General features: G+C 39.4%; 2 protein-coding genes across 5 annotated transcripts in view; both read right to left on the bottom strand.

Annotated features, from left to right (window-relative positions):
- The window catches only part of SCML2 (Scm polycomb group protein like 2), a 47445-nt gene extending 43253 nt beyond the window's left edge, over nt 1-4192 (bottom strand). The window contains exon 1 of one of the 4 annotated variants that reach the window (XM_072416627.1): nt 4124-4192. The gene's annotated coding sequence lies outside the window, so the exon portion shown is untranslated. Of the gene's footprint in view, nt 1-2265; nt 2624-4123 lie in introns of those variants that run through there. The other 3 variants (XM_072416637.1, XM_072416610.1, XM_072416602.1) reach the window with 3 other exon arrangements.
- A 5257-nt stretch (nt 4193-9449) lies between these two features.
- Nucleotides 9450-17058, bottom strand: SMG8 (SMG8 nonsense mediated mRNA decay factor). The gene is made up of 4 exons (XM_072416590.1): nt 15461-17058; nt 14434-14579; nt 12864-13745; nt 9450-12035 (listed from the first exon to the last, which is right to left on the bottom strand). Exons 1-4 carry the CDS (start codon nt 16998-17000, stop codon nt 11838-11840), a joined length of 2766 nt encoding a protein of 921 aa, XP_072272691.1. The 5' UTR covers nt 17001-17058; the 3' UTR covers nt 9450-11837.
- Nucleotides 17059-17343: the final 285 nt, after the last annotated feature.

The raw sequence follows: 17343 nt of genomic DNA, 5'->3' as shown, positions 1-17343 counted from the left end.
GGATTTCTCCAAAACTCATTTCCTGTCGGATTCGGAAGTTTGGAATCAAGAAATGGCCAATCACCTTACACCTTTGGAATAACACCAGCTATGGCTTTCCCCACTTTTTTTTCTCATGACATATAAACTTGTTTTTTTTTTACAAGGTGTCAGGACAGGCGTCCTACATGGATGACTGATAATGTCTCTAAAGCTAGAACATTTTTGACCAGCCATTTTTAGATCAGTGGTCAGAACAAGCTCCTTTCTCTCTTTACCTTATCATGTATAAAGTAGTGCTATGTACACACGTCAGATTATTCTCACACTATATGAACAGTCTGGGTCATTTCTGGCCAGAATCGTCTCCGATTGTACAATGTCTTCATGAATCTGTCCTGATGGATCCATGAACGACCGGTGGTGAACAGCTGCAATACGAGTCAATGGAGAGGAGCACAATTTTATAGAATTCCCCCCCTCCATAGAAAAGACCAGCAATGTGTGTACAGTGCTCATTCAGTCAGCTGTTACTCTATTGCCGCTGGAAGCGATCAGGAAAGATTATTTCCAGCCACAAATATTGAACCTGTGTACACAGCTGAGATCTAGATAAATCCCAGACTCTTTCATAGTAAGGGCTGTTTGTCCATTTATGAAATTTTTTTTGACAATAATACAACAATGATTTACTATTATTTAGCAATGCCTAAACGGTATCTATAAAAGACTAGGCAATGAAAAGGAAGACAAGTTGTAGATATCCTCAGCCTCCTGTGATAGATTTAAAAAAATGATCCAACACCTGTGAAATACAACACAGAATGGCACTTGAAGGTGCAAGCATGAAAGACAGAAAAGATCTTCAAATGTACTGATGTATCTTTTAAGTGAAACCTAATCAAGAAAAAAACACATGGAATTTATTACAGATTACAATTCCTCAACCACATCGCCTGCATTAGTTTTCCTTTTTCCTTTATCCCATCCACCCAGTGGCGTTTCTGGCCCTAAGACAGGCAGTGCATTAACTAGATCACTGCAAGATCAATAGAAATATTTTACTATTATCACACCAATACAGCAAAAATCTACCAAATGGTGTATTTACCAAACAGACTGAAAAAGAGAAAATAGGAGAAGATTATTGTGGGTATTTATTCATGGTATTTATTGTCATTCTCCAAGTCGGCCTCCTTCCTTATCATTTTACCATGAAAGAACTCCTGAAATAGTATTCAGGTGTCAGACAATCCCCACTAATGTGATTAGATCTACAGTTTATGGTAGATGTGTGTGATCAGTATATAAAAAAATAAATAATAACAAAAGGGTTTACTTATCCTGAAATTAAATATAAAAGGCCAGAAAAAACAGTCAATGAACAGTGATAACCCTTACTGGAGACTGAAGGTCAGTGCAAAAGTGACCCCCAACACCAGAAGTCAGCGCAGAAGTGACCCCTGACACTGGAGGCCAGAACAACAGTCACCCCCAACACCGGAGATCAGCATTAAAGCTACCCCTGATAGCGGAGGTTAACGCAGAAGTGACCCCCAATACTGGAGACCAGTGCAGAGGTGAACCCCCAACTCCCATCCTAAGAAACTCCTAGCCAACTCTTGAGGAACCCCGGTGTTCCATGAGACCCTGGTTAGGTAAAGCTGCTCTAAGCCTCATAATTAGGAAATATATGGATGCTCCTAAAAACCTTTATTGATGTTTTATGGTGAGAACAACAAACAAAACAAAGCTGAATACCATTGCAGAAATGTGCTTTGTAAATAAGTTTGCATGTTCTCCTTATAAATGTGAGCATATTTTCCACCAATCTGTCAATAGGTTGTAATAATGACAGATGAGTATGGTAGAGGCCAGGACAATTTCTGCATGGAGTTTGTCGGTTTACCCCATGTTTCCTCCAAAAACATGCAGTGAGGTTAATTGGTTTCCCCCCAAATTGTCCTTAGACTGTAATAATGACATATGAATATGGTATTAGATTGTCAGCTTCTTTGAGGGACAACTAGTGACATCAATATTGACTTTGTACAGCGATGCGTAATATGTTGGCGCTATATAAATACTGCGTAATATTAATAATAATGGTGTCTGGCAGAGGTGAGGACAGCCAGAAGTTGCCATCCAGATAGTGGGAGGTTGGCAGCGGTAGGTGGGCACCCTGTTCTTGCACCCATACCCCGGGCACTCTTTGTGTGGGCACGGTGACAGGTCCCCATAGAAAAGTTTGGGCAGCACAGGAGCCCTGGAGGTGTGAGCTCTCACCTGTCCTTATAGCACACTGACTGCTGGCAGCACCCGTGGCACCCTGCCCTCCATATACCCCAGCAGGGCGAGCAGCCTGGAGGCCGCCAGGAGAGGAGGAGGGTGAGGGCTCACCTCAGTGGCCACGCTTGCTCCGGCCAGGGGGAGGGTCCTGTGGGGGCCGCCTGATTCATGGAGAAGCCTTCCTCCTGCAGCTTTCTTCTCAGCTCATGCCGTTCTCCATTCATCCAATGTTACGCCGCTGCTTCGCTCTCTGCAGATACACAAGTGACTCCTCAAGACAGAACCTCACGGCGCCGCCATGTTTACACGGAGCGCGCACCCGCCTGTGGTCTCCCGCTCCTCTGCGCGTCCCCGAGAAGGGGGGGATAGGGGGGGTCCGGGGGTCTCAGGCACATACACGCGCGGCTATGAATGGAACCATTCAGTGCCCTCCACCTCAGTGTATGTGGCCGGGCCAGGCTGTGATGTCATAGCATGTCGGAGTATACCCGGCGAACCTGCCAGACGGGTCACACGGCCAGAATGAGCAAGAAGTGAGGCAGCATGAGAATGAATAGTGACAAGGAAACCCAAGCTATGATCTCTCCTGCAAGCTTCCACATGCAGCCATTTATTTCCCCATTATTCCAAATTTTTGGAATTTTTTTATTAAAATACCAATTAAACCATGTAAGCCCGGGACTTACTATATACACCTGCTAGATCATGCCACGATCATGACTGCCTTGGGTCAAAGTCAAGCGTGTATAGTGGCTCACAATGTCATCCCGAGATCCGCCATGGCAGATCACTACGACCGCTGTCATTTAATATGGGGAGGATGCTGCGGGGTGTCTCCCACTCATCCTCCCCTTTTCATAGAACAGTGTGTACAGTACTTGTTCTTTCCCCTCTCATTGGAAACATTCACAAAATATCAGAAATTGTATCATAATTAATATTATATTGGTGTGTTATAATTGATGTCTGTCTGCAGCTTTAAAACAAATAATCAGGACCTTCACATAAATTCTGCCGCCTTCTTATGGATCTTCACCAATGTGTTCATCACACCCAAATTCTACCACCTGGTGACCCCAACAACTCCTTTCCTTTTAATTTACCCAGATCATTTCTTCACCCCAAAAAGTTTTTTTTCCCTACCTATTTAAAATGGGGGGCTTTTCTCCCCCATCCCCTATCTGGTTTTTTTTTCTAATTTTTTTGTTACTTCTCCGTTTATGTTTTTCTACTTAGTACTTTCTACTTTGTCCTGATTTCTCAGTCACCTATGTTTGTATTAAATTACTTAATATTGTTATTATTTATCAAACATACAAGAGCCTAATTCATAATAAATTGGCAAATGTATACACATATTTAGATAAATATTATAATACACCAGTGAAAATAAGATCTCAACAAATGTTTAAATGTTACAAGAAGGAGAACAAAAGGGAAAATAGGGGAAAACAAAATAGGAAATTCTGAGAATAGGCAGGCTATAAAGAAAACATTCTCTGTGTGCAGTCCCTTGACATAGGCACCCAGACAGCACATACAAAGGTAATAATGGAAACTGGAGAATAGAAAATATATGCAACATTGGAAAACAACACCCCAACCTGAACATCTAACTGGTCCCATGCTATCGTCTCCCTATTGGATCCCAAGTTTTATTTGTAGGGGAGATCATTTCATCCAGCAAAGACTTATATTGGTGCTGAAGTCCCCGCTGTATATATAATAAAAACATCTGGCCACCAGTTTAGTAAGCAGCAGTACTGTTGCACCCTTCAGGTGGTGCAGAACCCCCTACCCCCAGATGCACCATTATTTAAACCAAAGAACACAAATATAATTTATTGAAGCTTACCTATCCCTAGATATATTCTCTTTTTTTCAGCTAGTGATCCTTATATAGTTTAAAATTTTTTTCCTACAAAGACAAGACTTACTCACTATACTGTATCTACGCAGAAGTAACATTATCACTTAAGGGCAGAAAATGTTTTAGGATCTCAGAACGCCTCCTCCACTTCTATTTACTATATGAAATGTACTATGTACTTCACAGAGGTGAACTGGACAGGGCTGATAACACTGCACTGAGCACAGGACAACATTAAAACTACATTAACAGAAGTGTTTTCACTTATCAAATATAACCAAATACTTTACGTTGTATATGTACCAGACCAAAAGTGATAAAAATAAAAAAAATCATTGTTATGGTATACATATACCAGAAGCTGAATTTGTTTGTCTGTAGATGAAATGAAGGTATTTGGAGTGTAAATTATTTGTTTTCACTCTAGAGTTAAAGAGGGGAGAGATCTGTGTTGAAGTGTTTAGGTCGGATGTATCGGTATTTCTACCTTTTAAAAATATTAACATTTTCTTGTAAGTTTACCATAAGAGAATAGGTGGTGTAATTATTTTATTACATATATTGCCCAGTGCTCTTCTTATTTATGCTGGCTGGTTTCTGCTAATCCTTAGAGAGGCTGTGTGAAAATGCTGAGTAATTATATTTAGATATTAAAGGAGTTGGTGAGAGAATAAATTGGGTAATATTTTATACTTGGAGCATATAGCAGGGCAGGAGTAATTATACGCTGTGCAACTAGACAATAAAAAAGAAGGTTTGGAGACATCAGCTCTCCTTGAGGTTGGGGAGCGTACAACCCTTTAGGTTTTATTGTCCCACAAAAAAACAATTGAATTACTGAGTATGGTAAAAAATACATTTAAGGATCTACAGAGGATAATTTCATACATAGGATATTTGAAGGCATATGGCAATTCTACTTACAATCCTTCTTTGGGGGTTATAAAATTTTAGATTAAAAAAGTTATTTTAGTACTGAGATTAAACTGAAATAGTCCTTAACCTAGGTATACATGCATAAAAAAGGGATAGGTATACATGCATAAAAAATGTATATGGAACTGAACATTATACAATAGTTTATACCTAGTGGCCAACCCTATGCCTGGAACATGTACAATAAGAGCAAGGCAGCATATGTATCAGATAAATACGTTGTACACCCTAATAAATTTTGAATATACATAACACCTATTATTTTAATATATATTATAATAATCACTTATTAATAATATTAATCAGTGTATACAATCAGTACCTGTTTTTTCTATATTTCAACAATTGAATACATGTACTATTGTTTCTTATGTTAGAATCTCAATACATTTGCAGACCCTTATTTCCTGAAAGGGTTTTATCCTGAAACATTCTAAGGGTTGAAACTAACGTTGGTGTTCTGTATATGGAAAATTTAATAGGATGTATATGTTTTGGGCTTAGGCTTTGTATTTATGTATAAACTATTGATTTTAATTGTAAACTAATAAACTGTGTATTTTATTCATATTTATGTTTTTTTGTATAATGCCTTAAAGGTCCCAGATATTTCTATTATTTGTATGCTTGTATACTCTATTGGGGTATGGAGGTACATGTAAAAGGAGGATGGATACAGATAATAATTTTCATTGGGAATTTATAGCATTTTTTTTAAAGCAATGAAACATTTGTGTAATTTGCCCAACCTATATGTTTATAACAAAAGTAATTGACCTAATTTTTTTTTTTTACAAAACCTAATTGTAAAACTCTTGCTGAATAAAATTATATTATGTTAGTGCAGTTTATGCAATGTAATCAACTTTAGGAATTTTTCCCTCAATGCATCATTTCAATGCACACAGGAAACAGTTTGCATAGATTGTTAATGTAACATTAGAATAGGACTGAGAAGGGCACATATTATCACAATAGCAAATTTTTTAGCTTGTTTGTGATCATAAATAGATACATAAATAATTTGAATAAAATTGTGTTCAGTAATGAAAGCATTTGATGTGCTTATCCTTAGGTCATACTCTATTGTGGGAAGTTGAGCATGTATCAGGGAAGTAGAAATGCTTTGTTTCTTGGATCCTCATTTTTCTATACTTGACTTTTTGTATTTTTGTTAGGAGTGGATCTGCATTAGATTACATGTGGTTGGCGTATGTAGTCACTGGCAACACATAAGCATGATATTGTGTGTATATATGTGTTAGAGTATACAACTGCACAAATGCATTGCAGCATTGTAAATAGAGTGCATACATAAAACTTGATTTGAATTACTAGGTCATTTAAGACATTGAGTGTCCAAGGTGCTGCACTTTAACACCCATGATATTGTTTTAGAAAAAATATTTTAATTTTTTTTTTTAATATATTGATAAAATATTTATCTATATACAAATTAAAATTTATTTAATTCTTCAATACTATGTACCATGAGCCATAGGTTTAATCATTTTAGTGGGGGTTCCCTGAGACCTGAAAACTATCTTAAGGTTCACTAAGAGTGGTAAAAAGGTTAAGAGAGGCTGCCTGAGAAGGTGACAGTAAATACTGTGATATGTAAACTCTAACAAAATACTTCTGTTACTTTCTAATTTTCAGTCTGTTAAATACACACTTGAAATTGTTTTGTTATATTGCTGTGATAAGCCCTTCGAAACCTTAAACATTACAATTTTAAATAATTCCCAATGGTAAATAAAAATTAAGGGTTGCTTTAGAGTGTAGAATTTAAATAGTAATTTATACGATTGCTAATATAACAAAGCACATTTTAACACATACACCACAGCCTTCTGGGGTTCACAAAGAAAACAGAAAGCACTGTTATTTGCATTTTCCGTCAGTTGGTGGTTTAGGAAGGGGAGGAAACACATTGCAGGACTGTAAAAGACACCAAATAAATTAAGTCCAAATAAGATATTCTTTGTTGAGTATTTTGTGCGTGCTTCAAAATGTATTCTTTGTAAACCTTGTGCATCACTGTATATTCGGCAGATTTATTTTTTGCATGCATAAGTAATTGGCTGTTTCATATTTTACTATGCAAACAAACACTACATAGCCCTGTACATATTACATTGGTGACTATAGTTTGTTTTTTTTCTATAGGTTTATTTTTCCCAAGTTAAATATATTTACACAAAACACAAGTAAAGTGTTTTGTGTAAATATATTTAAAAAGAGTTTAGCTAATGGCTTCCATTTTTGTTTCTGTTTCAGGTATTATTACTTTGCAATGAATAACAAACAAAAAAAAAGCATCCAAGATAAAGAGAAAAGCAGTATATTAGGTAGTGTATGCATTATCTCTATTTTGTAGTCTTGAGCAAGTAATAAATAAAAGGTTTTATGGCTCTACAGACTGTGATCTTTGTCAAATAAACAAATTCCTGACCTGCCTGGGCTCTGTCTAAGAAATTCTTGATTTGTGATATGCACTTTAGTTTTATGACATTTGTGAGTAAAAAATAAACATAACTATGTTCAAAGCAATTGGGTTTATTCTTTTCTTGTAGAATTTTCTCTTTTAAACTGTGTTTTAATTCCTGTCTGTAACTTTATTGTAGCAATTCTCTGATTCCCAGTTTGGTTACTTGGACAGGAAAGGAGGTGAAACCTTTCTGACAGGGACAAGTCAAAAATCTGCCAGAGGTATATTCTTTCCCCATTCTTACCAAAAAATGTTCTATAAGTTCCCACTACTGGCTATTCTGTTTATTACAAATAATAGAATTGTTGAAATTGCAGTTCCCTATGTTTGTCAGTGCTAGGAGATGGGTTGCAGCATTTCAGCTCCAATTTCAGGCTTACTTGGGAACCAAAAGAAACCCTTAGTATTTGTTGAACTGAGTTGGATATAGAAAAAGTTGTTCCACCTTTAAGATGCTCTTTTATTCTACACTTTATTTTTGCTACTACAACAGAATTTTGGAAAGGCTGTGCTGAATACACTGCTAGTGAAAGAACATGTAGCTTTTGCCTCTGGAACTTTAATGGAAGATCTATGCATATAAAATAAAAACATTATATTAAAATCATTCTTCAAGTAGTTACTAAAGCAGATATACCCTATAAACACAACATAACACTTTATTAATGGTAAATCCATGTGTAATTTTAGATTAAAAAATGTGCTGTAATTCTACCTTTTCTAGTTGCTTTCGGGAACTAGCAGTTCATCAAAAAATCCTGTGGTCAATATCCTAGGCAGTGGGAGTAGAAGTAAAGCTGTGATGTTGTAACTAAAAGTGTTATATCCCTTGTTGAGGGTAGCAGGTAAATAAGGTCACAATCATAAAGCTGTATGAAATGAGCTTGGGTCAATGTCAATAACAAGAAGAGTCATGGTTAAACAGAAACATGTTCAGGGAAACTGCAGGATCAAATAGGTAAGTTACTGATAACGCTGATCCTGATGGGGCAAAACAAATTCATTAGATGACACTCTCACACAAAGAGAATGTTTGAGTGAATGTCAGATTCCTTGTTTTAGAAATAGAGCCCTTTTTATACCATTAATACTGCAATTTCTCGTTTTGCATGAAGTTATAGTTTGACTGCACGGTAGCCATTTGTACTATGACTCATTACATCTGCTGAACTGCTTCTGAATTCAGGGCAGTGTTGCCTCTGTGTAGGCTGTGGCTGCTTGCACCCTAGTGGCTATCAGTACTGTATTCACAAGCCTATATGTTGTCAATCCGCATCCAATCACACCTAGTCCTACTCACTGATTTCTGGATTGACAGCAGTGCCATTGTTGCTGAAACCCTCACTGTATTCTGCCCTGTCTGGAAGGGGATCTCCTCAAACACAAAAGAAGGAGGACTTGACCCACTTAAGAGTGGTTTTCGTTCACTTTATGGGGCTTGTGCATTCTATAGTAACTGGATTTGGTTTGGACTATTATAAAGTGGCATTAGAGTTGTACGTAGTTGTACTTTAAACCTACTAACTTCATATTTAATACATTTTCTACCTTCTACAAAAACCTTTTTATCCAAATTTAAAACAAAATGTATATATTGCTGGAACAGACATAAAGCGCAATCTGCATGTGTAAACATTCACCTCTGTGAACCACAGGACGAGTGAAACTACCAGGTGAGATGGGAGTAACATGGGTGGTCACACTTGAACATACTGAACATTTATGCATTTACAACAAATTTTTAAACATGACGTCTTGCTTGACTCTCCATGATGCTTCCTTATTTTCCTTTTGTGATTATACAAGATATGTTTTTTTCCTATTTATGGATTTGATAAATTGTATTTGTTAATTTAGGAAGTTATAGTGCATTTTTACAGCCCATTTACAGAGAAGTATTTGTACTTTATTTTGATGGTAATATTTAGGATATCGTAACAATTTACATAAACCAGAAATCAGTTGTTTGAAACACAAACTACACAGCAGTCACCAATAGTTGCAAAGATCATACATTAAACCATCAGAATCCCCAGTAGTTCCTATACAAATACCAACTTTCTAAAACTCTGTATTAGAATGTGCACTCTACACACATCACTCATGAGTCAATATTTTAGCCAGCAGATGTCATATAAGTTTACTGCTTTAAATTATACAGCAGGAATGTCCAAAGTCCGGCCTGGGGGCCAATTGCGGCCCATGTTCAGATTTCCACTGGCCCTCAGCCTCTGTCATAAAATCAATAATATGTGGCCCACCAGCACTTTTCAACACAGTATAAAATACACACGTACAAAAAAGCTATTTTATATTTCATTAGAGTTGATTAACCGCCTTACAATTATCGTCCGGCTACTCGGTGGGAATAATTGGCAGGACGGGAGTCCCCACGTGTGCACAGGGAATCTCCTACATTATAGTGGGCGTGTGCTGTGCCACTGATTCCAAGAACGTGCTCTGCGGAGCCCGCACTGACACCGGACTCCGTGCACGGGGAATCCCTCATGTCACCCCGGTGCGCGTGTGCTGTGCGGGACCTGCCCAGTCCACGCCCACACTAACCCCGAGTAGTGCTGAATGGTCGGCCCCCACACATTTTCACCTCACCAAATCTAGCCCTCTTTGCAAAAAGTTTGGACACCCCTGATATACAGTAAGTTCAGAAAGTATTCAGACTCCCTTCACTTTTTAAAATTTTGTTAAGTTTTCAGCATTTACTTAAGCTTGACCAATCTCAGTCCCTGCCTGCACTATGATTCACTGTTGGATTGGTTTTGGGTAGGCCATGAGCAGTGTCTGGTACCTCCAGACTTAATGTTTAGAATTGAGGCCAAACAGTTTAATCAGAGAATCTTGTTCCTCACAGTCAGATATTCAGGTGCTTTTGTGCAAACTCCAAGCAGGCTTTCATTCGTTTTAAAATGAGGAGAGGCTTCCGTTTAGCAACTCAGCCATGAATTCTAGATCTGTGCTTTGCAACAATCCTCTTAACTCTGCCCGAAGTTTCTTGACCTCATGGCTTGATTTTTTTGCTCCAATATGCATCGTCCAATATGAGGCCTTGTTTAGAGAGGTGTGAGACTTTCCAAACCATGTCCAATCAATTTATTTAACACAGGTGGACTCCAATCAAGGTGCACAAGTGAAGGTAAAGAGAATGGGAGGCACCAGAGATTGTTACAAAAGGTCCTAATACTTATATAAAGGTGGTATTGTATTTTTTTTCTTTTTCTGAAATTTACAAAATTGTCTAAAATTCAGTTTCTCTGCCACTGTAACAGAGATCAGTTGCAAATTTATGTGAATGCAATGTTTTAAATTATCTGTGCCTTAAACAGGGTCATTTAAAGGAATGAATCAGAACATTACCCAATACCCTCCTTCGTTGCAATAACACAGAAGATCTAGAACCACAGAGCAGAAGACTTTTAACATGGTTGGATGGGTACAATACTAAACCCCCCAGTACTTACTCATACTAGTCAATGGAAGGAATATAAACTTAATTTCTATTTTGTTAAAAAAAACAGGGCCTCAGTTGCACAGGAAAATTATGTCAGGGTTATTCTCATTAAAACAGTTCTCTAGGAAAATCTTAAATATGGTTTGTTTATAGATTTAACACACTGACAACATGATAAGTGCATTGATACATGCTGTACAAATGTATACATATATGCATAAACACAATTAAAGCAAATTCAGTTGTGTGCAAAATACTTACAAAAAAAAAAAATAGGAAAATTTCTTACATATGATATTATGTTTGAAGCAAACAGGTTCAGTTTTTTTTCACTCTCATAAATTAACCATGATCTGCAACCATTGCAACCACCAGGCTGCCGTATTTACTTTTGACTAAGAGAATTGTTTCTAGAAATTCACTGCAATATCTTTTACTTTTTCCCCATATCTTGGTCTAAATATGCTGTGCCAAACTAGTGATTACCCAATACAGTATCAGTTATGAGCCAGTTATGAGCACCAGATTCCCCAGTCTAACTCAAGTCAAAATATATTCTACAGCATTGCCTAACACAATATTAATTTACTCCGTCCTTTATTTTTATATCTGTAGGTAGGCAGATAATTGGTCACCATCGCACAGCAATGACTTACTCTTATGGATATATTAGGTAATAAAAGTCTTAATTGATATAATACACAAGGACATAATTCCATAAGGTCTATCCAATGAATAGCAACAAAAAGTGAAGTCCTGGCAATGCCCAGTCAAATGATTCTGATGTCAAGTATTCCAATGATGTGTTACAGGGGGATAGATTTTAATATTCCTCTCATAACTTTGTAATTGATCAGCTGCTGGTTTTCCTTTGGAGGGTAACAAGGTCCTCGTTCTGTGACATAAGAGTAAGGCAATCGCAAAACCCATAATCCGTCAGCTGGTAATGTAATTTCCTGCTTTTCAGGAAAGAAGGTAGGACAGGGAGGTGATCCAGGCTGCACCTAGAAAATTGAGAACACAATTATAAATATAGAATTGTATTTATTGCATACTTTTATATCTAGAAACAATGGTAAATAATATTACCAGAGCTAACAAATCTGATTATGAAGCTTGATAAAACATTGCTGTATTTGATATCCCAGCAACGCAATATTCAGTTATTATGTACAAATCTTACAAAGAATCTGAAAGCCTAGCATTCTATTTTGACACCAGTGCAGATGGTGCTGGGACTCCTGCAAACTTAGGTATGAACAGAGTCCTAGTTTGGTTTTGCTGAAACTTTTAATACACTATTACTCTCATGTCTATTTCTAACAAGGATCCTTGACTGGGTGCATGGGTCACAAGATTGTGCCTTAAACATGCTTTGGGATGGGTCCACCTAACCAAAGATTTTGACACTCAGAAGGCTATAGATGCTTTAGATTTTGTGTATGAATGCACCAGTGCATTTGACTTCCACTACTTATGGAATGACTTGTATGTAAAGAGAGTTTTAAAATAAGCAAAAGTTTAAGCACACAGGTCTAAACAATGCAGCTTATTAAATAAGCACTGCTCCCTTTCTTCAACAGTGACCTGAAATTACCACTTATGATAACAGGTTAGAAATGTTAGCAGCCATACAAGTTGTAGAAGCTTGGACAAGAGGGAGGAGTAAAGTTCAGTAGACTTGTGTAAAGGCGAGTTGATTTCTATTTACCGATTCCATGACAAGGTTTATCCTCACTTCTATATGGTATTATTCAGTTCAAATTTCTGAATCTTTTGAAAGAAAGATTAAAACAGCAGTATAAGAAAATGAGATGTATTTTATACATTACCTGGGGAGTCATTATAATTTGTAAAGGTGCATCAGGAACAACAACAAATAGTCTCATGAGCTGTGCATAATGAGGTTTAAGTCCTCGTCCTTGTGAGGGTGATAACATATACAAAGGCATATCACTGTTAAGTGCCTTGACTGCAGACTCTTTAGGTCCATTGCCTAATACTTTCATTATTTTATCAGGGCCTGAACACATAAATCTGCGGCCTCTAGAGTCCTCATATTCGAAACCCACAAATGCTCTAGCAATATCATCTCTTCTACGGCCTCTTCCCATTGCCACTCCACTTCGTTTTCCAGGGACAGACTTATTCGGAGCCGGCCAAGAATTAGTATCTAAATCCCCTTCGTCTTCAGGCTTTGTCCGGATTACAATGTCCCAAGGCATCAAATAATTTGTTCCAGGAATAAAACCAAGTTGATCTAACCCAGTGTGGAAATTGTATGATTTTGCAGGACCGAGTTTTAATAGAGACCAGCTGGAAAATTTAGGAAGTAGACCTTTTGGACAATTTGAATGCATCATACCAGGAAGATATTCTACAGTGGATGCTTGACGGTCCACTAGACTTGGCCTCTTTTCCCCTTTATCTTCTGCACCATGGCTTGGAGCATCTCCATTATCTCCTCCTGCTTGAGGTTCAGCTGGATATGTACCCAAACTATCAGTGGACTGACCCAGGCTGAGGGCCAGACTTAAGCTAGTACTTTCACCTTGTGTTTGAGGTTCTTTATCTTTTAGCTTTTCTGTTTCTACTTCACCGTCTTGGGAAGTAAATGCAGTTTCATCCTTCGCTGGCGCTGGGTCAGGAGTGCTAGGTTGGAATATAGGGAAGTTGATGTGATCCAGCTTTCCACAACACTTCTCTTCTAGCATCTATAAAAAGAAGAAAAATTATTGCACTAACCTAAACAACAACCTGAAACCAGCACAATAAAATCAAAAGTAGTTGCACCATATATATATAGTCATATGTCATTAACACAAGCTAAGGTCAATTTAGGAAGAAGCCAAGCCAATTTGTGCAGCAAAAGGCAATAATGCTAACCTCTGCGCCACCATGCCGCCTCTATATAATGTGGTTCCCATCAGAAACACTAATATTTTGGTACACATTCTGCTTTGGAGCCACTGTTGGCATGTGATCTTTATCTGCTGTACTCATCAGAGATCAATACTCACTTCTGCTTTGCTTTTAATAGCTTTTTTTTTTTTTTTTGCAGCACTAGAAAGTTCTCGCACTCGGACTTTACATACCCTTGCTTTGTGTTCTCTTCATAAACATTGAACCCTATATTCCCAGCTCCCCTTTGCAGAACAATTCTCTAGTTTCAGGTCACTGCTACTGAAGGCTTCTTTTACACATTTTACATACATCACATGTGTATCTGCCTTCCTTCTCATGTTGAAAAATGGTACTCCACCCCTCTTCTGCATTAGTATATCATTATCAAGCAAGCCCGCTGGTATATGTACGTTTACAGGTATCATACCAAGCAAAATGGGGACAAATCCTAGTAGGAGGATATCAACAGATACACAACAATGAAATCATACACAGTACCTGATAGAAATCATAATTGGCACTCTTTATGTCAAATGGGTCTTCACGAGGTGCCTGTTTTCTTCCACAGTTACAGTTTCCAGTCGACCTTGCACGACTATTGTGATACAGTATAGGAGGGTTTCTATCAGGTTCAATTTTCTCTCCTAAAATTGTAAGAAACTATTAAATATAAAAAGTTGTCATACCTAAAACAAGGCTAAACATAGTTTGAGCACTGAGCCTGCTTATACTGCCCCTCAGAATCATTATCTACTTTTTAAAATATTGACACACCATTTGTTCAGTCCAATCTCTATAAGCATTGAATATATTTCTAAGAACAACGGCTAGACATACATTGCACACTAAAGAGACTGCAAAATTTGGAGCATGTAATTGTATGTCCCTTGAGGCTGGAACATGAGTCCCTAAATCCTGCCAAAGTTAAAATGTACCTGAACTCTGGGTATCTTCATAAACATGCGGAGCTAAAGTTTTACTTTGACGTCTCATTCACCAGACATGTCCACTTTCTGCCTATAGTCTGCCAGCAAGTTTTCTTTATTTACCTCATTAGACCTTCTAAAATAATCACTGGATTTCTGTGGTACTCTGCACCGTGCTTCATTACTCCTCTCAAGAGCCTTTTACCCTAATGCAAGCAGTGGGCTGACATCTGGGAGGAGTACTGCAAATATCAGAATGTCTTGATGGTTAAGGTCAGTCTGGAGAAGTGGAAATATCTAGGCTGACTTTATTTTCATGCAGACCACCCCAAGTAAACCCCATATATATTGCCGAATTTACTCGCCTACCTAAAATCAAAGGTATTGGATGATCAGGGTGGGTAGGAAAGTGCTGGATATTTCCATTTGCAGAATAGAAACATAGCAGGCTCTGATTTGCTGGTGCTTCTGAGGCACACTGTAAGCAACTCAAGAGTGCAGTAAAGTGTTTTCCAGTACAGGGGAAGCCTGCACAACTATGGAAGACTAACAGTGGGACAAGGTTTAGCTTTAAACACACGAGACCTAGATGCATTTACCTGCTTTTGGCAACAAGTGAAACTTATGGACACAGTGCTGATCTGTTAAACTTCTCTCTTCACAAAGTTGATGGCCACTACTCCAGAATTTATAACAATCTTCATTAAGGTGTATAGCATACTTCTGAAAAGCTGGTCCACGGGCATGCTGGCTATATACCCTTAGGGCCTGTGCCAGTTGATTCTTATGTACTGTTGTGGTGTAGTTATGTGGCAGATTAGATTGGTAAGCACTGTGTGCCAAGGGAAGAGCTTTTTGGCACCTGTTTTCTGAAAACTTTGTATCCGCATCTAAATATCCCTCAAGCACTTTCATGTTGGCCAGGAGTTTTGGGGGATAGCCGCCTGGGAATGCAGGAGGATCATCATCTTTATTCTCTATGATGACTTCGTACACTCTCAGGGCCACATTAGCCCATTTGTTATAGGTTGGTAGCTCAAAGTGAGAGGGCTGTGGGTTCCGGCCCACGCTGTCATCAAAGCCTTTCTTGGTGAGCACCAGCTCCACATGCTGGAAGAGGAACTCCCTAAGTGTGCAGTCCACCAGCTGCCCAGACACACTGGAGCTGCTCTCTGCGGTGAATGACAGCTGCCGGCTATGTCTCATCATCTGGTAGCGCCGAGGCCCTGTGATTGGTGCGGTTATTCCGGAGGAATCCGTGTCTTTTAAGGTGCAGTGATGCCTCAGCCCGTCCAGTAACATCCCAATGGGATCGTCATCCTGGTCAGCCACAATGTAAACAAAGGCCTGGTTGGCGGGTACGGTGAACAGGCAATTGATGCTTTGGTTGGTGAGGACGCGGCTCTTGCGGAAGATGCGGTAAATCTGGTCCTCCAAGGCATGCTGGAGCCTCCTCTTAGGCGAGTGTTTCTTGGGCTTACTGTCTACAACCGCCTGGGCCCCTCCACGCCCGCTGGGCTCTACTCCCCGCAGGGCTCCATTTAGCTGGAAAACGAATAGAAGCCGGGGCGGGCAGGGACGGGCATTCAGCTTCCAATCCAACCCCACGGGGCATTCTTTAAGGGCCGGCTTGAGGGTGGGCAGCAGCTTCTGGCGGACGCTGTCCAGGGCCCGGAAGAGTTTCTCATAGGCGATGTCAAAGCAGCAGGTGGGATGTACCAGGAGCAGCAGGTGGCACACACAGAACAGGTAGAGGACATGCATGCAGTACAGCTTCTCCTCATCCTTCCATAACTCATGGGACTCTGCATGGGGAAACCCGCGACCCAAATCCTCACACACCCGGGCCAGCTGCGCCGTGTCACTGATACCGGTCAGCACCACGTACAGCACCCGGGACTCCTGCTCGTAGTATGTCTGGAACACACTGCGCTCCCGGGCCCGTTCCGGAGGCCGGTGAAAGAGGGGGAACACATGGCGGTCACACAGAGAGTTCACCAGACAGCCCTTGTCCCAGCCGCCCTGCAGAAGCGCCGTCTTCCCGAACACCCCCACCACACACACCTCGTCCTCCTTCCAAGCCGGCTCCGAGCTTAGCAGCTCCCGCAGCACAGACGGGCCACCCGATGGCACCTTCATAGCCCCCTCTATCTGCGCTGCTATTCGGGGGAACGAATTATCCGGCGAACTGTTCTGTGCAATGATCTAATCCGTCCGACCGGAAACATTCACACAGCATCTGGCTGGTGAGATGACTCTACATCGCCCTCTGGAGTCTGGTGGGGGAGCTGCACTTTATGAGTGTCAGGAGGATTCATTTCTATTAGTTTAGTTTTAGAACCTCTGTTAGGGTTTATTATGTCATGTGGATGAGATTTGTCTTTTTTTGGTATCTTGTGGGGCATCTTATTTAAACTTCTGTTGATTGTAAGCTCTTCAGGGCAGGGTCCTCTCCTCCTCCTGTATCACTGTCTGTATCTGT

Source organism: Pyxicephalus adspersus, chromosome 1 (assembly GCF_032062135.1).
Source record: "Pyxicephalus adspersus chromosome 1, UCB_Pads_2.0, whole genome shotgun sequence".
Lineage (NCBI taxonomy): Eukaryota > Metazoa > Chordata > Amphibia > Anura > Pyxicephalidae > Pyxicephalus > Pyxicephalus adspersus.
The sequence above is the reverse complement of the archived record's forward strand: the minus strand, read 5'-3'. Positions and strand labels throughout refer to the sequence as shown.